The 25,070-nt window shown below is 42.8% G+C and overlaps 1 protein-coding gene across 1 annotated transcript in view; it reads left to right on the top strand.

Annotated features, from left to right (window-relative positions):
• Window positions 1-18,000, top strand: part of LOC139661454 (single-stranded DNA-binding protein 2-like) — a 51,501-nt gene extending 33,501 nt beyond the window's left edge. Inside the window, 13 exon segments of the mRNA XM_071539880.1 lie at window positions 11,502-11,591; window positions 13,699-13,758; window positions 13,899-13,965; window positions 15,027-15,097; window positions 15,401-15,468; window positions 16,039-16,087; window positions 16,177-16,212; window positions 16,304-16,358; window positions 16,471-16,541; window positions 16,948-17,026; window positions 17,209-17,237; window positions 17,347-17,445; window positions 17,812-18,000. Coding sequence (XP_071395981.1) covers window positions 11,502-11,591; window positions 13,699-13,758; window positions 13,899-13,965; window positions 15,027-15,097; window positions 15,401-15,468; window positions 16,039-16,087; window positions 16,177-16,212; window positions 16,304-16,358; window positions 16,471-16,541; window positions 16,948-17,026; window positions 17,209-17,237; window positions 17,347-17,445; window positions 17,812-17,841 — 804 coding nt within the window. The 3' untranslated portion in view covers window positions 17,842-18,000.
• The last annotated feature ends 7,070 nt before the right edge of the window (window positions 18,001-25,070 follow it).

Below are 25,070 nucleotides of genomic sequence, written 5' to 3'. Positions count from 1 at the left end.
ACGAATTTGCATAATCGATTTTGTTGATTATGTTGACTAATCGTTGCAGCCCTACAGTAGAGTGTGGTGAGCCTGGGGTTACGCTCATGTGCGGTCTTACAGACAGACAGAGAGACACACACACACACACACACTTGAACGCACAGACCAGTGGTGGCACCTTGCATGCCCTTTGGACCCTCTGGTTTCTATATCTATTGGTACAAGACAGGATTGTTACTCCAATGATCTTTTACAGTTTATCACTATGCATGAATATGAATATGAATATGAATATGAACAAAGCCAGAAACTGCAGTAGCAAGACAATTATCTGCGATGGCATCAAAAGAAACTTTCTGGAGCTGCTCCACTGACAGTGAATTAGAGACATGGTGGATTCAGAGTGTGCTCTATTTATAAGATGTGTCTATGTCCCCAGAAATTTCCCTGGGTGATTTTCTACTTTGACATTTTATAATTTCTGATGTTCTACAACCCTAACAACCACTATTAACATCCACTCCCCAGACAGCTGCAATACAAAACGTTGAAATGTGTTAAAAATGTTAAATTGTTTATTGAACATGGATTGTTTTCACTTGTGGCATTTTGTATCCACAATTAAATTAATCTAAATGCTTACTACAGATGAGACAAAATGTGTCCAGGGACATGGGAGCATGTTTAAATGCAAGTGATTAAAGGAGGTGATATTCTGCAGCAGTTTCCAAAATAACTCGGAGTATGCCTACAACAGTGCCTTGCAGTTACAATAAGATCTCATATGCTATTCACCTGAATGGACTGACAAGGAAAACAACATACTTAAAATTAGATTACACAAAATGGGAAACACGTTCAAAAGTGATTTAAAAAATAAATAAAAAACAAGAAGATTAAATGTGGGCAAAGTGTAAAAAATCACCTGAATGACAGGAGGACGTCATACATTCAGATCTTTAACAGTCCACCCTGTTGTGTAGGATGCAGTACATTTCTGAAAGACCTGGGAGAATTTTCCCCTCTCCAATTGTGGGAGCTAAACATGAAGTTAAGACTGCATTTAGAAGCTGTAGTTTCTTACATTATGTTTTGTGTTTTTTGAAAATGTAGAGCAGCATAAATTTAGAAATACTGTAGGTTTGATGGAAGTTTTTTTAATTTAGGGTGGAATTAAATGAAAAGAAAGCTTTTTTTCTGGCTACCTTTAATTGTTTTTTTAAATGCTACCTTTCATTGAGAATCCATGTGCACACTCAGTAGATATATAACAACTAAATACCAATAGCCTAATTGGCCTTTAAAAATGCTTGATTGGGGTTTTAAGTGTTATGCCAGAATTATAAAGCATGGTTATATCATAAATTGATTCCCTGGCCCTGAATAATGGCCAGTTTAGTGCTACAGCACTGTATGTTTTCTAGAGTTAATTTATGTCCAAAGTGGCTGGTAGATGTTTGCTATCTGGCTGCTTGACCAAATCATTATGATATGGATCTTTCCTAACACATGCAACACCTGTTTTTAGTATTTCTGATTTGCAGTGCATGTCACTGTTCCAGCCTCACACTGTCAACTGCTGGGAACCAATAATCTTACTGCTGAGTTTTTTAACGAAATGCCATCTCCCTAGGCATCCACGCAGCCGAGCTCTGCAGCATCTGAACTGAGTGGGAGAGCCATGAGATTATTTTGTCTGTGATAAGTGCAGCAGCTTCTTTACCATGAAATCTGACCACTCAAGGAATCAACACCCTCCATCTCAAATTTGCAGATTTTGATACTAAAGACAGGAGGATGGGTAAAGATTTGTCACTATGCATTTCTAGACGTTTAATTAAATTCATTCACAGTAGAAATTCCTTTACTAAAAATCCTTGAGCTCTGAAGAAATACATTGAAATATTAGACCAAGGATCATATGAACTACAAAACTCAGCCAAATTGTGCTGTAAATTCCACTTTGCAGTAGATTTTCTAAAAATTATAAACCTATTTTGATATTACATTTGTGAGCTGTAACTGAATATGTTTGGATAAATCTCATTTACTTCATTCATGACCTTCAAATTACTGCAGTATATTCTTACTATTTTTCTTTGTGGGACTGAACCTTTGTGATACTGTAGAAATCTTAAAGTTTGAGATGTTAAAGCTTGCCACTTTCTGCTCTTCTACTTCTGTTCTACCATGAGGACTTGTATTGAACAGCGCTGACCAGAAAAAGTCCTGCTGGTTTGACACCTTGGATGCAGAGGTGAAAGCTTGGTGCGCCAAGAAGAATAAATTGTTAGCAACTTTTGAGAGCGTTACGATACAAGCCATCGATTTTGTTAAATCCCTGAGGATGTTTCATAATAAACCGATGGAGGTTGATCACCAAGTTATTATTATGTGAATGGTGATTAGCATTTGCATAGGTTAAACTTGAGGATGGATGGCGTGATTCCCTACCAGGAACTGCGACCTCACCCCAGTACAGAACTACCAGACCTCTTTTTTTATGGAGGAACTTGTGTGTGTGTGTGTGTGTGTGTGTGGGAAAGAGATGGAGAAAGAGCATGAGAGAGAGGACAGAGACAACCTAGAAACAGAGACTCTGTTGGCTCCAAGCATTGTGGGTAACAAGCTGATTCCACCCAGTTGAGAACCAATGGGGGTTGGGGAGACCCCCAGTCTGTTTCCAGGGAAACAGAGCCCTTTCTCCGCTACTCCTCTCTCTCTCTCTCTCTCTCTCTCTCTCTCTCTCTCTCTCTCTCTCTCTCTCTCTCTCTCTCTCTCTCTCTCTCTCTCTCTCTCTCTCTCTCTCTCTCTCTCTCTCTCTCTCTCTCTCTCTCTCTCTCTCTCTCTCTCTCTCTCTCTCGTTTCTTGGCGGTGCTGAGGAGGAGGGAGATGTGGAGGTGACTCACTGTAACATCATTGCCATGGCAATGAAGAGTGAGCCGAGCGGAGAGGGAGTGAAGGGAGAGAGGGAACGGGAACTTCCATAGATTGAGCCGAGATGGAACAGAAACGGTTGTCATGACTTCAGCAGTTAAAAACAAGAGACATTTCGGTGTTTATTGTATGCTGGGCTGCTTATACTTTTCTGTGATACCACACGTTTCCTTAGAAGAACATTGCAATCGTTAGCTCTCTTTCTCCCCGTCTTCCCTCGCCTGCCTTTCCACCTCACACTCTGCAGTTCTTCGCAGCTTCTTCCTCTTTCTTGTTCGTCAGCCGTTTTGCCCTCGTCCGTTCTCTCTGCTTATCTCTGCCCTTGTTCTCTCTCTCTCTCTCTCTCTCTCTCTGCATTCCTCTTCCTTCCTCTCTTCCTGGCCTGTCGCGCTCGTCCTTCTTGTAAAGTGTCTCTGAGGGAGCGCGTGTTTTCCGCTGGCGTGTTGCGCTGAGTCATGTCACATGCGTGTTTGGACATGCCGAGCAGGCGTGTTTATGTCATGTTGACATATGCGCGCCCAGCTGCTCTGCGGTGGCCAGGGGTGAAGAGGAGGGCACGGTGGGGAGCGGAGAGGAGAGGTGAAGTTGGGGCAGAGGAAGACGAGGAGGTAGAAGAATGGGGACAGGCTCCAACAGAGCTGTGGGTTGAGGAAGAATAATTTCTGTTTGACAGAAAACAAAAAAATACAGTTTTGTTTTTGTTTTCTGCAGTTATTGTTATTGATTTTAAGGATGAAGGGGTGAGTCGGGAGCGCATGTTACATGTCTCCAGTGGTCTTGAGTGTTGATGTTTGTGCTCTCATATAGACAGTGATCCAGAGACTGAGCCCTAAGAGCTGTGGCGAGGCTACAGAGTGAGAGCAGAAGGAGGGCAGGGCGAGAACGCTGAAAGGATCAGGCTGGCGCGTTATCTCTTTGACCCCAACTAACCCCAGTGGTTGTTTTGCTGTTGTAGACACCCATATCCTTATCTTGTGCTGTCTCCTGTGTCTGGCCTCCTAGCACTAGAGGGGCTGCAAGACGAGTCACCAAATGTGGCTTCTCACTCGCTCTCCCTGTGGCCGGGGCTGATGAGGCTTCAGCAAGGGTGGTGTCAACAGTTCTGCTAATTCCCCTGCTCCAGTCCGTTCCTCTATCTCCGCAACTGCAACATGATATATGATAAAAGAAACGGATCAATTCAATGGTATATATATAGATCACACAATCCCTGGATTCTAGCTGGATCGATATTCTGTAAGTCTTTCTATCGACCTGCCAGATACACAAAACCATCTCGCTGCCCGTGACAGAATCTCCCCTTCATCTCAAGATGTGGCTTTTAAATCTGCCTCGGCGGTAGTGTAGTGTCTCTCTACCCTTTCCTCTCCTCTGTTCGGTCCATCTCCCTTATCTCCTCCAGTGTCGTTGAACCGAGCGAGATAGTGGTGGGAGGAGTGTGGCTCCCCCGCTCCAAAGTGACTATCATTTACAGCTGTGTAAATCTGTGTGTGTGTGTGTGTGTATCTGACACCGCATCAGCTCCACAGCTCCACCTCACATATTATACAACTCCTGGCAGCTTCACACAGGCCAGACATGTTTACGAGGGTCGATAATGACATCAGTGATAAAGGAAACGCGGGCAGTGGTCCCCGTCGCTGTTGTGTGCAACTGTGCAGCCGATATCACCCTACCTGTAATCAGCCAGCGAGACCAGGTAGATGAGTATTGTACTGTCATTACGGCTGCGATACGAGGATAATCAGCCGTAATGGCACACCGGAGAGCGTCTGGGTGCTGGTGGGAATTCTGCTGTACAGGATAATGTGCTGCTGAAGGTGAGGAAGAGTGAAAAGATGGAGAAAGACGGAGATTGTGTCTGTTGAGAGTCAAAGAGACTTATCGAGCCGGTTGAAACAGTTTTCCTCCACCTTCAACTCCACTCTCTCTCTCTCTCTCTCTCTCTCTCTCTCTCTCTCTCTCTCTTCTGCTGAAGCACTCCGGGTTTCTCCGGTGTTAACAAACAGAAACGGAGAAAGGCGTTGTGTGGATGTACGTGGCTAATAGATGTTTATTCTTGGCGGCTTGGACTGCACCGGATATTTTTGCTAAACAGCAGAGATCTGGGAGGAAGCGCACGTAGGAGGGAACACGTTCCGTCACGAAATATCCGTGCTCCCCCCCCCCCCCACACACACACACACTCACTGCTGTGTTTTACTGGTGTGTAGCATGAATATATGGCATCTTTTGGTAGGAAGGAGAGCTGTGAATGCCAGAGGGTGATTTTAAGCCTATCTGCCTTGAAATTGAAAAGTGAGTTTGGCTGGGGATTGGACAGTGGAGCGTGCTGAACTGTCTCTGGTCGCCACGGGAGACTGTGAATAATACATGGTTAAAAGCAGAGCACACCCATTCTCGGCTCAAACCAGCAGCACACACTTTCCTCTCTCCCTCTCTCTCTTTCCCGGTCTCTCCTCTCTCGTGTTGCTAAAGTCTCTCAGTCATATAGCTACACTATTGACAGTAACAATTATAGACAGACTACAAAGTTACAGTTATATTCAACTCACATAGTAAGAGAAATCACCCTCTTACTGCGTTTTCCTCCCTCATGCTCGCATGTGCGTACAGTATGTGCATGTGTGTTGTTGCTTGTCACTGTGTGTTTGGAGTGTGTGTGTGTGTGTGTGTGTGTGTGTGTACGTTTCATGCAGAGTGGTAGCATCTCTTCTTTCCATTTCCCCCCCTCCCTTGTTCAGGAAGTGTACTAATGGCATTTGAGAGGATGGAGGGAGTGGGGAAAAGGGAGAGGGAGGAGGGACGGGGTTCCTTCCTGTGTGGTGTGTCATTTGTATATCCTGTTGTAATCGGGGTGGCCTTGAGACTCAGTGGCAGAACCCCTCCACACCCCACTAGTGCCCCCACCCAACCGCTCTCCAAAGGCTGCCAACTTATGAGAGATTTCTGACCTTTTATATTAATATATATATATATATATATATATATATTATACCTTTTTCCTCGCTCTGCCGTACTTTTCCCTCTTCCTCTACTCTCACTGCTCCTATTTCTCTCACTTTCCACTGCAATCGAATCCCAATAGCAAGCATTCAGTCATGTAATCGCCCATTGTTTTCCAACCAGTTGTTTAGCATAAAATATTTAGACAGAGAAGTAGTTTAAGTCTAATTACAGCAGTGTGATAAAGACCCAAAGTTAGGGTGGTGTATAGATGCAAGCAAAATGAGACACAGCTGATTTGTGTGAGAAGCATAGACAGCGAAAATAGACAGCGACTGATCCAGCTTGAGACAGTGTGTGAGAGAGAGAGAGAGAGAGCAAGAGAGAGAGAGACAGAGGGAGAGAGAGAGAATAGACACAAGACAGCCTTTTCAGATTCCACTCACGCATCTCTGAGTGTCTCTCAGTCTCTGGAGTATTGAATGAAGATGACACCCCACCTTTACACACACACATAAGCATGATTACACACATATAGGAACACACAATCAGTAAACAGGCACCGATGAAAAGAGTCTGTGAGTTATTGTGTTAAGTATTACCGAGCCCTTTAGTCTGGTGGGGTTTAGTGCAGTGTGTAAATCCAGTGGGGATAAGAGAAGAACAGAGAAAGTATGGTTAGGTTGTCAGGTGGAGTGGTGTAGTGGAATCACACTAGATTTAACTATCTACAATTTCGTCAACAAATTTGTGCATTTTATACCGCAAAGCACAGAATGTTTTGAACACTTCACACCGGCTGTTTTTGATCCACTGTCAAGTTTTTTTTAGATTAGAAAACTTTAATGTTTAAAATTTTTTGTGCAGCACAGTTAACACAATTATAATCAACAGACAGGAGACCCAGTTAACTCTCACCTCAGCAATCATTCCACAATTATCCCATAAAACAAAGTATACTTGATAAGGTAAAGCGCCATGGTAGTGTAATATCAGTAAAGAGAGATTGTACACATGATCCAAGCCAATGAAACAGTCTGTTCAGCTCAGCGATGGCTGAAGGAATAAATGAGGTCATGCCCCTCTTTGTTTTAGTCCTAGCACATCTGAACCTGCGCTCGCACAACATGACATCAAACTCCTGATTTAGTGGGTGAGAAGAGGGTATGATGATCAGACCTAGTGCAAGTAGTCCAGTGAGCCAGGTCCTTTTGATGTTGTCGTATGATTTTACCACACAGTTTGACCATCTTTCCTAGTCCTTGGCAATGCTACTGTATACCATAGAAAAAGTTCAGCAGACTTTTTTCTTTACCGGCACATCCCCACCTACCAGAAGCTGTTGTTGACTCAGAATTTTTTGGACAGGCATGTCTCAGACACTGATCTAGCTCAAACAGCATTTTTAAATGAAAGATGTACCTGTTTAGCATTGCTAAGCAGGTACATCTTAGAACTTGTTCTTAGAACTTAGAACTTTGAATTTGAGTTCTCTTATTTTGATTTCTTATTGCTTGCTCTATTTTTTAATCTGCATTTTATTATTTTTATCAGTATTCTTTAATTTTTACGTATCCTTAACCATATTTTATTTTATTAATTTTAATGTGAAGTGCATTGCATTAGTTTGTATGATATGTAATATATAAATAAAGCTTGATTGATCTGCTCACCTCCGGGACCCATTTAAATCCCATTTTGGACTTGTGATTCCTCCTCTTGTGGAGGGTAGAGCGGTGTAAACTCGGTGATGTTGTAGTGAAATGTAGTGTACGTCTGGTGTGTTTGCCTGGTATTGCTCTCTCCTGGAGGGTGGCGGCTTGAATAATTTATACAACAAATGAGTTTGCCAGGAGGTGCAGGTGTTCCTGTGAGGGCGGCAGGAGCCTTTCCACTGCCTCAAGTTTCATCACAAACACCTTCCGGCCACAACTCCAATAGATATGTGGGGATTATGGTACATTGTCACCAATAATACAATAATAATAATCTGAAATCAACCACAATATCATTCTCTGTTTTTCACAGTGGTCCCTGCCTCGTGTCAGCTGCTACAGATCCATGACCCTGTACTATAGTTCACTGTCATTTGATCTAAAACATACAACAATGTTTCACCACGATCCTAACTTTCCTTTTGGTGTGTTTTATTTTTCTCTTATGGTTATTTGTCTCCTGATGCTATGATGCTCTGTTAGCTATCTTTCTATTTTTCCCTTCCCAACTGAATATTTGATTTGTGAGATGATGATAGTGATGGTGATAATGAGCTTTATCCCTCCAGATGGAGAATAAATAGCGATCTGGGCCTTATAATTAATTCGCAAAATAAAACCATACAACTCCGCCAGGTGAAGTGCAGGAACATAAACATCAGCTGTGATGCTTGCCTCTGACAGGCCTACATTGATCAGCTATGATCCACTATGATATGTTACAATCTAGAGGGAGATAACTAAAATACTGTATGTGTGTTGTATTAGTATTACACTCACACACACACACACGTATATAGCCACCAGCTGAATATCTCATTGTTCCTCTCTTTCAGCATTGTCATAAAAGTGTAAACATTGGTGTGTGAGAAGTGTAAATGATAGACTCATTATCAGTGTATAATACTGTGTGCTTTTTGTGTTTGAAAAGGTTAAGTGCTGGAATAAGCAGGGCTTGGCTGCATATCAGTATTAGAACAGAACTGCCTAACAGGAATTCAGTGAGTCCTTTGACTGCATTTAATCTGAGTAATTTGTTTAAAAAAGTATGACAACCAACAGTCAACACAATCTTCATGTTCACTACGCTGTTGTATCTTACATAATCCAATAGTACCACAGTGATCTGGTCACATTGCATCAGGTGAAACCCTGGCAGTGTTAAAGTCAACAAGATTATCAGTAGCTGTGAGTGACTGCATTCTTTTTGAATGACTCTGGTAAACCTTGCGTAACTCCAGCTCTGTTATGGACTTGGCACATCAGCATGTTTGATTTCACTATTGCTGGCAGTTATCTATTAAGAGTGCAGTATTAAGAGTGGAATGAGCATTAAATGTTTTCACTAATTTGGTATCATAGCCACAAGTCAGGAGATAAAGGAAATTGGTATAACCAAGAGATTAGTGGGCAGTTTTTTGCTATTGAAAAAAAACACCATCCCTTCCCAGTTTGTCGAGATAGCAGGTCTTATGAGTCTACAAATCCTTAACCTTTATCTAGTGTTTGCCCCAACACTTGGAACGACCTGGCCAGCTCGTTATAATGCCCATCAGTGCAATTGGATTGACCTTACAGATGCTATTCTCCGTAGTTGATTAGGAAATAGCTCCCAGGCCCTCGTCTACACTTTAATTCCAGTGTTAGCTCCACATTCAACCCATATAGTAATTTATATGATATAGTCCTGACCCAGCATTGTTGCACCTATACCAGCCACGGGACCAGTGTTGTTACATATTACATACATGTAGCTATTGTAGAGGTTCCTCACTCTGCATCTGCCCTGCATTAGTATGACAGGACTGTCCAAATATTCTTATTCTGTGTGGAGCAGCATTGCAGCAGGAGTGCAGCAAGCATGTAAACACAATGAGACTTAAACGATTGCTATATCAGCCATCCTGTCTAGTCGCTCAGTGTTGCTCATTTCAGTGCAACTCTGTTCTGCACTGGGCCTTTTATTTGTAAACCCTCTAACAACCACGATATCTAGCCAACGTTTTGATGCACTGTATGTATTTTTGCTGATAACTGCCTTATGAGCAGTCGTACACTGATTGATCTTGTCCCAGTTAACAATTCCTATCCCTTCTGAGAACAGAGTTATATGTGTTATTGTACATATTTAACACAAGCATAGCCATGCAAGCCTTGACTCCAAACATTCAGCTCTCCTGTTCTGCTCTGTGTTGCTTTCAGTCCACTTTGCTTTAAGGTTTAAATCAATCTGGTTTGTCAGAATCAAGCAAGTTCCAGAGATGTTAGTGTTGTTGCCGGTTGGTGTTGTTGTTGTTGTGTTCTGTAGATGGAGGGTCGTGCTGGTATCGAGGCAGGTAGATATCCTGGTGTGTGGTATTTATTTATTTTTTTCTTGTTGCTTTATTTGGAAAATGCTGCTTTGTCAGCAGGTCAGGTAGATTTTTCCTCCCCCTGTTCTCCTTCTCTCTCTCACACAAACAAACATACAGTACACTCTCAGGCACTTGCACTCACATGCACGCACGCACACACACACACACACAAACACAAACATAATCTCTGCTTTGTCCTCTTTTCTCCTCTCTCTCACTCTCTCTCTCACTCGCTCCCTCCCTCTCTCTCTCTCTCTCTCTCTCTCTCTCTCTCTCTCTTTCTCTGTCTGTGCGAAGGCAAACTCAGCAGACCTCCAGGCTGCCAGTGAGTAAGAGGCATTCTGGGTAATCCCGGGTGCGAGGAGGAAGAGGGAAAAGAAAAAAAAAACCTCCGAAAATCACAACAACACACACTTGCACATGTGCACACACACACACACACATATACACACACACACACACACACACATACACACACACACACACACTCCAAATCCAGTCTCTCACCACTGAACCATGGAGATACAATATCCATCTGTGTCCATCTGTACGTTCATCTGCTGAGACAAATGCAGGCTCCGTTTGAGGAGCAGCAGAATATGGAATCAAAAGGCTGTGCTGCGTCCTGCGCTCTGTTCCCCAGCGTTGGCGATCGGGAGATATGAGGGAGGAACGGGACGGGGGAATAGCGAGGGTGGCGGGGCGGAGCGCAGGAGGATACAGGAGTGTCGTCAGGCCGCTTTTATCTCGGCTCTGATTGAACCTTGTTCCAGTCTGACCTAAAAAGTCAGCCGGCGGAAACTTCAGAGACTGTGGGTGAATTTCACCGGAGCTCTTTACGCCCAGCCGATGCCATCAGAAGGAGCGAGAAAGAGAGAGAGGGAGAGATAGAGAGAGAGAAAGAGAGCGAGAGAGAAGGAGGGAGAGCGGGAGAGATAGAGAGATCAGCGGAATAGAACAGAGAGTGGGCAGATACTGAAAAAAGTACACACAGACACATATGCTAGCTTTATGCTTACACTCATTATCATATGTAAAATACTGTATGTATGTACACACACACATGCATGCAGCCACTCACTCACTCTCACCCACTGCATACTGTCTATGTATGTCATGGTGGGTGAGGATGAGGCTGGTGCTGTGGGAGGCAACTCCTGGTTAGTTACAGTAGCACAATGCCACAGGAAGCAGACAGAGGCAGTGCTGAAATGTGCCAGCGCCGCCCGTCTGGGACAAGCACAACAAAAAAACAAGGTATAAAAATAACCTGTCCTGGGCCGGCATGCCAGGGCATCTGCAGAAACAGGAAATATCCCACAGAGAGAGGGAGGGGGGAGAGAGAGAGAGGGGGGGGGGGGGGAGACCAGGGGATTGCTGATTTATTTATCTTTTTTTTTTTCACGACTCTCCCAGTGTTCTTTCATTTGTGGCAGGTTCAGGAGATGTGTGGTATTGTGGACGCTGACTGTACAAAGATTAGGTGTTCAGTCTGAGTTTGGGCTTCGAGTTTTAACTCTGTTTCCATCTGTCTCTATCTATTTCTGTGTGTGTGTGTATCTTGTAGAGTGCAGCAGCAGCTCCCAGCCCTGTCCTTGGGAACCTTCCCCCGGGAGAAGGCATGCCGGTGGGGCCAGTCCCTCCAGGATTCTTTCAGGTATACACACACACACACACACACACACACACACACACACAGGGAAAAGAGGGGAGTCTTTGGGCCACTTACGCATATTAGAAAAAAGGGGCACAGGTTAAATTATCGCACATATTTCATCGAGGAGCTTGTGTCACCTAGGCCTTATTCTGTGTCATTGCAGGAGTTATCTGAGTGAAAGAGCTGCTGGTGTGTTATCGTGTGTGTGTGTGTGTGTGTGTGTGTGTGTGTGTGTGTGTGTGTGTATGTCTGAGTATCTAATTAGTGAAGATCAGAGGCACTAGAGCAAACGAGTGGCTACACACCGCACCTCTATCCTGCAAAGAACTCACTCTGTCATTCTAGAGGGTTTTGAACGACTGTATGCAATATAATGTGTTTTTAAATATGTGTGTATAAAGTGCACTCAACTGTGTGTGTGTGTGTGTGTGTGTGTGTGTGTGTGTTTGTGACAGACAGAGAGAGAGGAAACAGACAGACAGAGAAAGAAATCTCTCACAGACTAAGTCACACACACAGCTTGGCCCCAGATGATCTCTGTTCTCCATCAGAAGGACTGGGCTAGCTGCAGATTGATTAGCCGTCATTATCAGTCAAACTCAGTAGCTCCCGCCTGACACACAGATCAATAGCCTTCATGGTCATTTCTCAGCTCAGCTTTCAAAAAAACTCAAACTTGAGTCCAAACACCCTTTTCCATGTTACCCCTGACCATCCCCTTCTGAAGATCAATTGTTCTTTGAAGATGATGTCGTGTCAAGGCCTATCAACTAAAGAAACACAACAATCACCGGTCCCTCGCTCAGATTGCAGAAAATGCCAAGCATGTGAGCAGAATCAGAGAATATCTGCAGAGCTGAATTTTGCAATTAACTGTGTTTTATTGGAAAAAATGAAGGAGCACACAGTCAATGCACACTCATGCCCACATAGTCATATTCAGTTAAATCATGCTCAGGAGTTTTCATTTCACAAAATTAGCTCTATAAATCATGTTCATTTACCCCGATCACTGCTCATCCATTCATCCATCCATCCACCCATCCATAATTTGTCCATCCATCCATCAATCCATCCATCATTCATTGTTTCATTCATTTATTCATCCACTCACTCACTCATTCCCAATCCCCTTTATCCATTAATTTGCATTGACTTGTTCATAAAGTAATAAGGTTTTGAAGTATTATAGTACTTAAATAGTCGTGAAATATCATAGCTGTTTTCCCTTTGATGATGGATCTTCTAGCACAGCTGGAAGATGAAGAGTAGGGGGATTTTAAGACGAGACCCCGACTCACCGTCAAAACTAGTGGGCCATTGCTCTCTAGTGGCTAGTTACAGTATTACTTCTCCATGCCTGCAGGCTGGATTTTCAAAGGAAATTATAACCACAGTGCATTAGTTCAGCAGACATAGCAACAGCATTGCTACTGTCTGTGGTGAGGACAAGTGAAAGCCCGCTCATAGCAGCAAAAGCGCTTTTCACACATGCTGCCAAACTCCAGACTGTTGACACATGCGCTGACATCATGATTAACAAACCTCGTCCTTCGTCACACGTCTCTTTTTCCATCAGTCCCATCCAATGAAAGCGCGGTCAGCTTCCCCACTCCGCTGTCATGGAACTTTCGATCCACTCTTGTTAAAGGAAAACGAGCCCAAAAATCAGCATGAGACACACACAGTATATCTGGTTGTTTTCCTGTTTGTCGAGTGAAAAAATATCAATATCATTCATTTTCACAGAGGTTGATTTTAGAAGTGTAAACCACACTGGAAGGGTTATAAAAGAATGAGAGAAATTTTTCTCCTGACTTGGCAACCCTAACACAAAGTGACTTCATTCCAAAACAGTAAATTATTTAAACATTTTTGTCCAAATCCAAATTTGAAGTATCTAGATATTATTATTTTCTATACATTTTCTTTCAAAGCTGAAAAAGTAGTGTTTTGTTACTGAGGCTGTAACAGATGACAAGAACCGTCTTGAGGCTCTGAGGCTCAAAATTAAGCATCCAGGAGTGTTTGTTGTACATGTGATAGACGTTGTCTATTTCTAAACCCGAGTGCTTGATGACACATGTATTTATGCTTGTTTTGTCAGCCGTTCATGTCACCTCGATACCCTGGAGGACCCAGACCACCCCTCAGATTACCCAATCAGGTAAGAGCCACAGTGACACCTGCAGGCCGCACAGGGGAAGAGTGGAGAGTAGAAATGGAGAGAAACTGTGTGACAATAATGTTGGTGATAAAGAGGAGGAAGATGATGGTGCAGATGATGGATCTTCTCCCCTTTTATAGGGACTTGGAGGAGTTCCTGGCAGCCAGCCTATGTTACCCAGCGGGATGGACCCCACAAGACAGCAAGGTATACACAGACACACAGGCACGCACACACACACATACAGTACAGTACATACAGTACACTCAGCATCCACTTTATTACAGTAGGTACACCTCTGTTTACACAAACTGCTCGTTCCTCCAGACAATGTGTCATGAATTAATTAGTATAAAGCATGCATACAGGATGAGCTTCAGTTACTGTTTGACTAAATATTAGAATGGGCAAGATGTGTCACTGAAGCGACTTTGAACCTGGTCTGATTTTGGAGCCAGGCACACCGGTTCCAGCTTCTCAGTATTGGCTGTCCTCCTGGGATTTTGGCACACTACAGTGTCTACAGTTTACAGAGAATGGTACAATAAACCAAAAATCATCCACTCAGCAAAAAACGCTTTGTTGATGAGAGAGGTCAGCAAGAACATAAGGCAGCAGTGGGCATGTGATCACCAAAATGGACGACTGAAGAGTGGAAAAACGTCGCCTGGTCTGATGAATCCTGGTTTCTGTTGGGACATGCTGATGGCAGGGTCTTAATTTGGTGTTAACAGCATGATTCTATGGATCCGTCCTGGTTGGAGTCAATGGGACAGACTGGTGATGAGGGTGTAATGGTGAGGGAAATGGTTTCTTGGCATTCATTCGGGCCGAGTACCAATGGAGCATCGTTTGAACACTACAGCGAACGTAAACATGGTTGTGGACATGGTGCGTCCCTTCATGACTACAGCGTACCCTTTTCCAAATGGATACTTCCAGCAGGATAATGCGCCATCGTCCCCAGATCTCAACCCAATAGAGCACATTTAGGATGAGGTGTAACGGGATGTTCACAGCATGACTGCGTTGCTAATAATCTGCAGGAACTGTGTGACGCTATCGAGTCCGCATAGACCAAGATCCCTGAGGAAATTTTGCACCTTGTTGAATCCACACCATGAAGAATCCAAGCTGTTCTGGAGGCAACAGGGTTCCTACCCGGCACTAGCTAGATGTACCTGCAGTAATAAAGTGGATAGTGAGTGTACACTGTCCTGAAAGAAAGTGATGATTGGTAGTAATTTGTCTAGTTTTCTATTTTTCAGGACATCCAAATATGGGAGGGCCCATGCAGCGGATGACTCCACCCAGAGGCATGGTTCCTCTAGGGCCGCAGGTATGTGACTGGCTTATTTTTCAATGATATTTTACACCATGTGATTGAAGTTATGGTGAGTTGGTTTTCTCTGTGGTCAGTGGTCATTAGCAGGCCTGTGGATGCTTTTGTCTGACTGAAGGTCTTGGATCCTGTAGACATAACTGAGCACGTCTCGCTGTTTTCTATCCCTGCTTTTTGTTTGTAAGAGTTGCCTTGAAAGAGAGAGAGAAAAAAGTATTCTTCTCTTGCAGTTTGTGTACGTTGTGTTTATTGGAGTTGCTGACTTCCTCTGTTTTGTCTGGGGTTTTTTTTTCATTTCAGAGCTATGGAGGTGGGATGAGACCACCGCTCAATGCTCTGGTCGGTCCTGGGATGCCTGGCATGAACATGTGAGTGTTACCTACACACACATGCATGCACTGCCACACACACACACACACAGGCATACAGAGTAGAGAGGAATATAGGGCTAGTTGAGCAGTTTAGAAAAATAGGGAATGTTTTTCTTTCTCTCTCTCTCTCTCTCTCTCTCTCTCTCTCTCTCTCTCTCTCTCTCTCTCTCTCTTTTGTATTCTATCTAACTTCTAAAATGTAAATCAACTCCCAACGTTTCCTTCACCCCACATGTTCTGAAGGACAACATTAAAAACCGAATGTCCTTAATCACTCACTTCAGTTGATGCAGTCAGCCACTTCCCTTTATGCAGCTTTTAATTACTACCATTCTGTATGTTCTTGGCTCTCGGAGGCCTAGAAGGGGAGCTGAGAGCTGGCCTCCCTCTATTTTGTCTTCCCTTTGAGTTTGCTCTCTTCTCCTTGTTCCCGTCACCTCTCTCTGGCAACGGAATGGCTTGTTGATGCCAGTTCTGCTGCAGTGAATTGCGAAACAAAGAAGCTCGCCAAAAGCAGAAAACTAAAGTTTGTGTGTGTGTGTGTGGGTGTGTGTGTGTGTTTTCCAGGGGACCTGGAGGGGGAAGACCCTGGCCAAATCCTCCAAACGCCAATTCTGTAAGTACCCATACAAAGAAGCAGAAACCACCAGTGTAACAGTTCACCATCCTTCATTCTTTCATCATTTCTCTCTCTATTTCTTGTAGATCCCCTACTCTTCTGCATCCCCAGGGAGTTATGTGGTACGTGTCTTTGAGTTAATTGTTTCTATTTGCTTGCTGTCCAGGCTTCATTTTACAAATTTGTCTCACAATGTCATAATCTTAATTTCAGGGACCTCCGGGAGGAGGGGGGCCACCTGGTACCCCAATAATGCCCAGTCCAGCAGGTAAGCCGTGTGTGTGTGTGTATAGCCTACATGTATGTTTTCATGTTATGTTTTGCATGACCATGAACACTGTGGTGAAATTACATTTATCCTCTTATTCTGTTTATGTCAGATTCCACCAACTCTGGTGACAACATGTACACTATGATCAACACAGTCCCCCCAGGCGGAAGCCGGCCAAATGTGAGACAACATTACTTTTTCTCTCTGTGTGTATACTGCTGTGTCTGAGTGTATTTGAGTGTTTCTGGTTATAGAGTGTGTGTGGGTGTATTAGCTTTGTGCATGCTTTGCAATGGGATTAGCTAAATCTTAACTCAAACACAACCCTCAGTTATGCAGGGTGTGGGCACACTGACACAACCAAGGTGTTTTGGTTTTCTATTTTTAATATATTGTCAGCAATGAAAGGCATTTTGTTTTCACTGTGAATTTTGCTGATTGCTACATCCAAATGAAAGTGGAAAAAGTCTGATTTTCTTAATGTGTTATTTCAGACCTCTAGGTAATAAAAACTACAAAATATGATAGGGTGTGTAACTTGTGCTATCCACTGTATACTAGTGTGTACTGTTCATGTTCTCCTCAGTTCCCTATGGGTCCGGGTGGCGATGGTCCATTGGGAGGAATGGCTGGAATGGAGCCCCATCACATGAATGGATCATTAGGTACAGAAACAAATAGCCTGTGTGGGTCACATGGCCTTCATCAACTCTAAGTCTCTGTTTTGGAATAGTAATGTTTGTCCCAAATCTGGCATTGTCAAATAAATTCTGAACACTCTGCACTCCAGAAAGTCTGGAGCTCATTTGCTCATCATTATTTGTGTCATTTTCATTCCTTCTGTCAGGGTCTGGTGATATAGACAGTCTCCCTAAGGTAACAGAAAGCATTCATCTACTGTAAAACCCCTGTTTGTAATAGCACTGCATATCTGATTATTGTAGCTTTAGTAACATACATCTACTATTTATGCTGTGTGTTGCAGAACTCTCCTGGTAACCTAAGTATGAGTAACCAGCCGGGGACTCCCAGAGAGGATGGAGAGATGGGAGGAAACTTCCTTAACCCTTTTCAGAATGAGAGCGTGAGTCTACTGCCATCTTTTGCATTGACAGAGGTTACAGGGATCATTGATATGCGACAACAACCTTCTTAAAATTACAAGTTACAAACAACAAATGGTACAAAACGGTGATAAAAAAATATATTTATGTGCACTTTGGACTCTTGAGAGAGTTGCTACTGCACACATTGCTGGAAATAATATTTAGACTTTTTTCCATAGCAGTTTGGACTGATTACTAGCTGCTGACGCTGGTCAAAATATCTGGTCATTGATTAAAGCATATGATTAGCATTGGTTTGGAAGTGCTTCTCTCACACACACTTACTTCACTCCCCCTTCTCCCCCCTCCCCATCTCTCTCTGCTTCCTTTGTTCATTTCTACAGTATTCTCCAAACATGACAATGAGCGTGTGAAGGCTTTGGAAGCTGGTTGGTCAGTCGGTCAGTCAGCTGGTGTGGATCGGCGAAAAGCAAAAGACACAGGACGTGATGTCATCTAGGCCAGTGACTCTTCCTCTACCAGCTGCCCAGTCAGGACAGTTCCCCCGGGCCCCTTCCTCCTCCTCCCCCTCCTGGTTTCTGTCTACGTCTCTTCTCTCCTGTTTCTTCTCCTGTTCTACGTGGTGACTCTACTACATCCATCAGTTCTTCCTCTGCAACTATGAGACTGTACAAAGGAACCAAATTTAAACAACCAGGAGGAAAACTCTCTGTATATTTGCATACTGTGCGTATGTGACTGTGCACACACTCCGGTCACAGGCAGATGATCCTGTGTTTTCCACCATATCATGGAGTTGATGCCCGAAGAAAAGGCCAGTACCCTATTTGTCCTAAATTTAAATTATCGAGGATTTAAGGAGATATGGACAGTTTTTGATCGATGGAAAACTTCAGTCTGACTGAACAACATCACATGGAACATGGCAACCATCCATTTCTTGTTTTGGTTTTTTTCCTGGACAGCAAATTACTCTGTCCCTGAATGGATGACGATGACACCTACAACAACCTCTTATTGGAGCGATCACAATTACTGTACTGCGATGCTTATTTGAGACTTGGACAGGTATTTGTCAAGTATTTTTAAATGGGTGTTCTCATCTGGAATTGATTCTTTCAGACCACCGCCGACATTTTATTTTGTTTTTATATTACGGGTCTGAGAGTCAACTGTCCTGCCATCTAAGCTTTTTTTAAATTCCAGCCCCAATCTGAATCAGAGATGAGGGAAAAAAGTGAGATGTCTCACTCTGCCTCAGCTGTATCACAACATGTTTGCAAGGCCTGATGAGACAAAGCAAGTGCAGATCAGAGTCTGCTCTCTCTGTGTTTTGAAGTTAATGGCAAAGTGTTGAGCACAAGCTGAAAGTTTTGCTGAAGCTGAAAGAGTTAGAAATCACATTGTAATGAATAGTTTATGAGCAAAAGAGCTTTGTTCAAGGTCCGTACCAGATCAGTCACTATGCTAACAGTAATTTCTCTGGAGAAGGCATTAAGAATGTAAGATAAGACTGGGGAAGAAGCCATGCGCAAAGGTTAACACCCACTAGTACAGACTGAAATTTTGACCAGCTTTTTCTTACAATGAAGTGATTCATCTTCATATATTCAGCAGATAATCTTTGTCGCACTCCCACTGTGAGACTCTCCAATATCAATAATATACTAAGACACCATCTAGAGGTTTCCAGATGTGCTTTCTATTGACTGCACAAGTACAGGGCAAAAGACGGAGAGACGGAGAGAGTGAGAGAGATTAGATTATGTTTTTTCAGCCATGTTCTGCAACAGGAGACATTGAATCTGTTTTCATTCAATTTGTTGGTTTTGTTTGCTGTGTTGTATGGCCTCTCTTATCTCTAGTTCTTGAAGCCTCGATCAAACTGATTTGATGGGTTTTGCCCTGGAACCACAGTTGCAAAATGAATACGAACATAAGAGAGAACATCTAATGAAATAAAAAGACAGGAAATTATGCTCTACAGCCCTCTGGGTACAAAATGTTAAACTCCGAGAGAGACGGAAAGAAATCAAGACAGATGATCAAAAGGGAAGGTATCCAGTAAATAACAAACTTATACAGCCACTTTGGTCACTTAATTTATTATTGTCATCCGGATAAACTGTGATCTCAGTATGATTTGGAAGGTTAGTTGGTATAGAAAGGTAAAATAGGCTTGTTTTTAATCAATGTTTTAAACCTTTTTCACTGCCCAAGATGTATTATTATTATGTATAGAAGGACGACATGCCTGTGAACATTCTCCTTTCCCCTCCCTTACAGCAAAGTGTACAGCTCACAAATGTAGCTCCTCTGTCTTGTATGTGTATTTGATATTATTATTTAAAAAAAAAAAAAACTGGAGAGAGAGGAACAGCAAAAGGGAGGGATGGACTAGTGATGCGCCCATCACAGCTGAACAGAGGTATTTTGTTTGTTTTCGTGTTAGTTTGAAGCCATAAAGTGGGAATACAAGACGATGCATTTGTAAATTGGATCATGTTTCCTGTTTTGTTGCAGTTATGTGGGACTCCATTTGTGATGTGTTCATTTTCTCTTTTTTATTCTTATCTTGTATTATGTTTTTGTAAATACACTGAGAAGTACTACATGGGTTTTGAATATGCTGGTATAAAGCTTCTCTTCCCTTAGTCAAAGTGTCGGCGCTTTTCTTTTCGTGAGGACATGGGAGGGTGGTTGGTTGGTGTGGTGGTTTGTGGGTGTATTTGAGTGTGTGTGCACGCAAGGCGGGGAATGGAACTGCAAAAGCAATTCTTCCTTTTTCCACAGTTGTCCTTTAGCAGAAACTGAGCCAGTGAGTCAGTCTTCAGCTCAGGTTTGCACTCTACACAACTAAATCACCTCTGGTAGTTCATTTAATGCATGATCACACATTGACATCAGTCATTTTATGGTCGCCTTGAGGAAGAGGGTGGTTGCGTTATCTATTACCTGGTGTTGTAGTTGAATTCACTCCCTATATTGTACAGCACAGCAGTTAACACCTCCTTTCTTCTATGGGAAGACGGCAAAAGAATAGAGAGACAACAGGGCAAATGTGATTTTTCTGTCTTGTCAAAGCAATTTTTGTGAATTGACCTTGATTCCAGGTTCATTGAAACTACCATGGCTGTCAGCCACTTTGCTGCAGGACTGAGAAACAACTTATTTACTGAGCCTCCACATCAGAGCAGGCAGCCACACTGGAGACCAACTGCAGATGATGGGAGACATGCAGCTTGTCTTGAATAATGAATAACTGTTTCTGTTTCTGTTTCTTTCTGTTCAACAAAGTTCATATTTACACTGTTCATGTCAACAGTGCACATAGATCTTTTCTTTGAAATCCAAGGCCTGGTGACCTTTGCATCTTATATCATATGGCCTCAAAGCTCTCTCTCTCTCTCTCTTTCTCTCTCTCTCTCTCTCTCTCTCTCTCTCTCTCTCTCTCTCTCTCTCTCTCTCTCTCTCTCTCTCTCTCTCTCTCTCTCTCTCTCTCTCTCTCTCTCTCTCTCCCTCCCTCTCCCTCCCCCTCCCCCAGTGTAACCTCCCCTCTTAAAGTCTTCACACCCACCCTCTCAGCTGCAGTTGTGCTGTCCTGTTCTTGCTGTGGTGGCATCCAGCTTACTGTCTCTGACTTTCTAATTATGGCAGTTCAGCTTGTGTTGGCTCTGCTGGCTCTCTGCACCCTGAGTGTTGCATCTTCTGAACCTAACTGTGAAGAGCTGGTTAAACCTCTGGTACTGCAGGACCGAAGCCTGGTAAGTTGTCCTCAACCTTTACATTCAGTATAAAAGGAGGTTTGTTTTCTCTTTGTTTTAAAACGTACCCTAACTTGCCTTCACTTAAGTAGGTACATTACTCAGAAAGTAAGCTTACTGTACATGCAGAGCTATTTTTATGTTCTCTGCCACTAAATCTGTGCACCGAGAAAGTTTTCAATTAGGTCAAAATTTACCTGGAAATTATTTTGGTTTTAATTTTGTGCGTCTTTGTCTAGATTTATGGGAAATGGATTTTCCATGCTGGGACCTCAGACAATGAAGAATTCCTGAAGGGGCTTAAAATCATCGAAAACTCCTGGATTCACCTTGCGGCTATAAACGACAGTGATGCCATGAACCTGCGCTGGGGAGACAAAGTGTAAGACAAATGCTGATGTTTGGAAAAATTATTTTCTGGCAAAGTACATAATCAAACATAATCAATACTAGCTTGATAGAAACCAGTACTATAACCAAAAAAATGTTATTAGTACACTGGTGACAGTCACTCAGATTCTCCTGTCCTTTCTTCACCAGAAATGGAAAATGTATTGAGGCAGAGGTTAATACCACCTTGGCAGGAAACTCTACTATGGTTACTTGTAAGTAAAATGTGCTCAGACACTAGATTGCTACTACTCAGATTACTACTGTATGTACTGTAACGCAGGATAACTCCCAATTATTAGCTATAACCCAAGTACATAACTCTACATTTAAACCAGCTACCTATTTTTATGTCCAATAGTCAACTTTAACGCCTCCTCAAGTGACCATGTTGGGAAATACCTGGAGACCTGTCCTGACTGCATCCTGTGGACAGACAAGTCAGAGATGGTGACCAATGGGGAAACGAAAAAAGGCAGAAACCTCTTCCTCTTCAGTGAGTTTAACTGTTGTCTGTAATTGTCTTATTTCAGTAGATGAGTCATTTTATTTGTAATCCCATGTGGAAAAAAAAAAGAAATTTGTTTCGATTAGATATACAGTAGGTTTTGACTAGTTTATTGGTATCACATACTCTCCACTCTCCCTCCCTGTCCTGTCCCGCAGCGAGGACTGGGAAAGTGGAGGCTTCTCAGCTGGAGGTTTTCAAGAAACAGGCAGACCGCCGTCTCTCTCTTAGCTTCACCACTACACACAACACTGCTCTGCAGTGTTTACTGATTTACTGATGCACTGTCAACTTCATTTCCTCCCTCTGTTTCAGACTTGTGTCCTGATGAGAAGGAGGCTGCCTCACATGAGGAATAACAACACAGAAAATTCATATTAAAGGGACTGTTGTCATCTGCTATACTGAGACCTCTTCACATCCTGAAGCTATTCCTCGAGTCATATTTGTATTCAAGTGTGCTCTCTTAGATGTGTTTAGTTAAGTCCCAGTGGCCCTTGTATGTATCAAAGATGTATCATCTTGCTAGATGTAAAGAGAACACCTCTTTTGCTCTGCAGGGGGTTTTGTTTGAGGCAGTTGGGATCGCAGCTCATTTAAGGTTGTATCTGCCTTGAGGAAACAAAGAGCTACCTGGCCTGAAGTTATACCTTATGTCAGATATGCCATTTAGATGTCCTCTTGTTGTAATAAAGATAATTAAATAGACCGTGTGATTTATTGGACATATTGGTTAGTACACAGCCATGTGGGTGCACAAAAAGGTGAAAACAGGTAGAAGCACATTTACTCTCAGATTTATCAAACATGATGGACACCACCTGAATGTTTGTTTCTTTTATAAAACCAAAGCTTTGCATAGAAAAAAGTGTGCATGCTTCTATTTTGGGTATATGCACTATTTATGCACTAAGGCTCCTGGGCCGGCAGAACTGTTTTAAATTTACATTTTAGGCATTTAACTGACGCTCTCACCCAAAGCACCTCACAATGAGCCCCCAGTGGTTTCTGCAAAACGCTGGCCCACCCAACCGGCAACAATATGAAAGAAGTTAAGAAAAGTCTTATATGGCTGAAAGCAGCTGTTATTAGTGACTGAAACAGAGTGTGTGACTCAGCTGAGCTAAAAACTGAATGAGCGATGTTTTGTTGCTGCATATTTGTCTTCACCCCGCCACCAGGCCTTTCATGTTGTCTAGTTGTCGGAGGGCCTCCTTGAAGGATGGAGAGCAACTGTTGTACACAGCTATGAGAAACTCTGGGGGGAAGCAGCCCTTTCACACGTTGTTTATACTGTTGGATGATTTCCCTGAAAGAAGAGGAAGAATGTGGCTTTGGAACATTTTGCAAGCATTCGTTCCTGCTGGAACAAGTTGCTGTCACCTCAGTTCACTAGACTCACATTTTACTGCATAATAACTCTCACATGCTCAAAGGGACTAATTCTCCATAGCTCTCTATAAACAATTATTGTTAAAGAAATGTTAAGCAGGCATCTCCCCCTTTTTCAATATGGCTTGTAGTTCATAAAAAACTATTGAAAAAACTTGGCATCTGTTTGATGTTCTTGCGTGTTACAAAATAGAGCCTCAAAGCACTGTGAGTGCACATCTGTACAGAGTCACACTGTGCTCTTCTTGCTGTGATGGGGCATCCAGTTTGCTGTCTCTTTTTTCAAATCCAAAAGGTGATATTTGTCTGTCTTTCTGTTTATCAACTGAATATGGACCGGTGACATTTTAAGCTGTTAAAGCAACTTTTTTTAATGACTTGGGTGTAATTTGAGCTTTTGGACACAGGTCATGACCAGCAACGTTTGGTGGATATTTGATCCAGGTGTTTGCATGGTGAAATGATAATGTGATACTTGATTGACCTCTGTAGGGAAAAAAAAAACACTTCAGCAAAAACTCTACAGTCGGGCGGATGCTTGCTTGACCGAGTCGGGGCTTGAATCCTAGTCTCCCTGCTTATAACACCGCTCTACTGTGGACACATCAGTCTTGGTTTGTGGTTCAATATTGCCCCCCCCCCCCCAAATACTACATCTATTATTGTAACTTAAGCAATGTTTTCATGCTATAGTCCTATTGAAGACAGTACAAACACCTCATGTACTAAAATCTCATGCCAGCCACAAGCTGAAATTTCAACAAAAAAGGTCCACAAACCTAAAAATATATCAAGTGTATCATTCCAACATGAGATGTCCCCCATCTGAAAAACACCTACTTCTACTATTTCTTATGTGTGTCTGTGTGTGTGCAATCTCAATTATAACTGTACTATATAAGGATGTTAGTTTTTGATTGACAAAACTGTTTTACAGACAGGATAGAGATGTGGAATCATGAACTGCAAGTAATGATTTCTTTTCCAAATACAAGTTGTTTTGGAAACAAACTCTTAACATACTCATTGGATTTCCCATGTTTGGGACCTCAGATAACAAAGATTTCCAGATATTGAAAAACCTCAACAGCTGCCGGATCGACCTTTCCCCCACATCTGACAGTGCAGTTGCGAAAGTGCATTGAGTAAGCAATACTGTTAGACAGCTGACAGGTTGCTGAGGTACCGCTGTTTTTCTGCAGGAAGTACATATCCTGCTGAAGTGTCTGTGAGCAGGACACCGAACCCCTGCTATTCTGTAAATGATCCTGACCTCTGACCTCAGATTTCCCTATGAGCGTCTATAAAATATCACACTATTATTATTATCAATTATCAATTATTTCCCTCTTCTGCAGTTATGTAGGGAACAACTTGTCTGTTTCCTCTAAAGAATAAAAGGGAAAATGTTATGTAAGCTCGTACCTGCCCTAAGGAAACTAAAAAGCTACTTGATGTTGCAGCTGCCTATCTGTGGATGTCAGACTTGTACTGCAGTGCGCTCTGCTCATCTTCCCTCTCGCTGTATCACAAAGACGTGAATGAGTGAATTCAAAATAAAAGTAGTTATGGGAAGATTTTAAATGGT

Source organism: Centroberyx affinis, unplaced genomic scaffold (genome assembly GCF_046629955.1).
Source record: "Centroberyx affinis isolate AG114_WGS23_722 - 3 ecotype Tasmania unplaced genomic scaffold, CSIRO-AGI_Caff_v1 ptg003531l_1, whole genome shotgun sequence".
NCBI lineage: Eukaryota > Metazoa > Chordata > Actinopteri > Beryciformes > Berycidae > Centroberyx > Centroberyx affinis.
The sequence above is the reverse complement of the archived record's forward strand: the minus strand, read 5'-3'. Positions and strand labels throughout refer to the sequence as shown.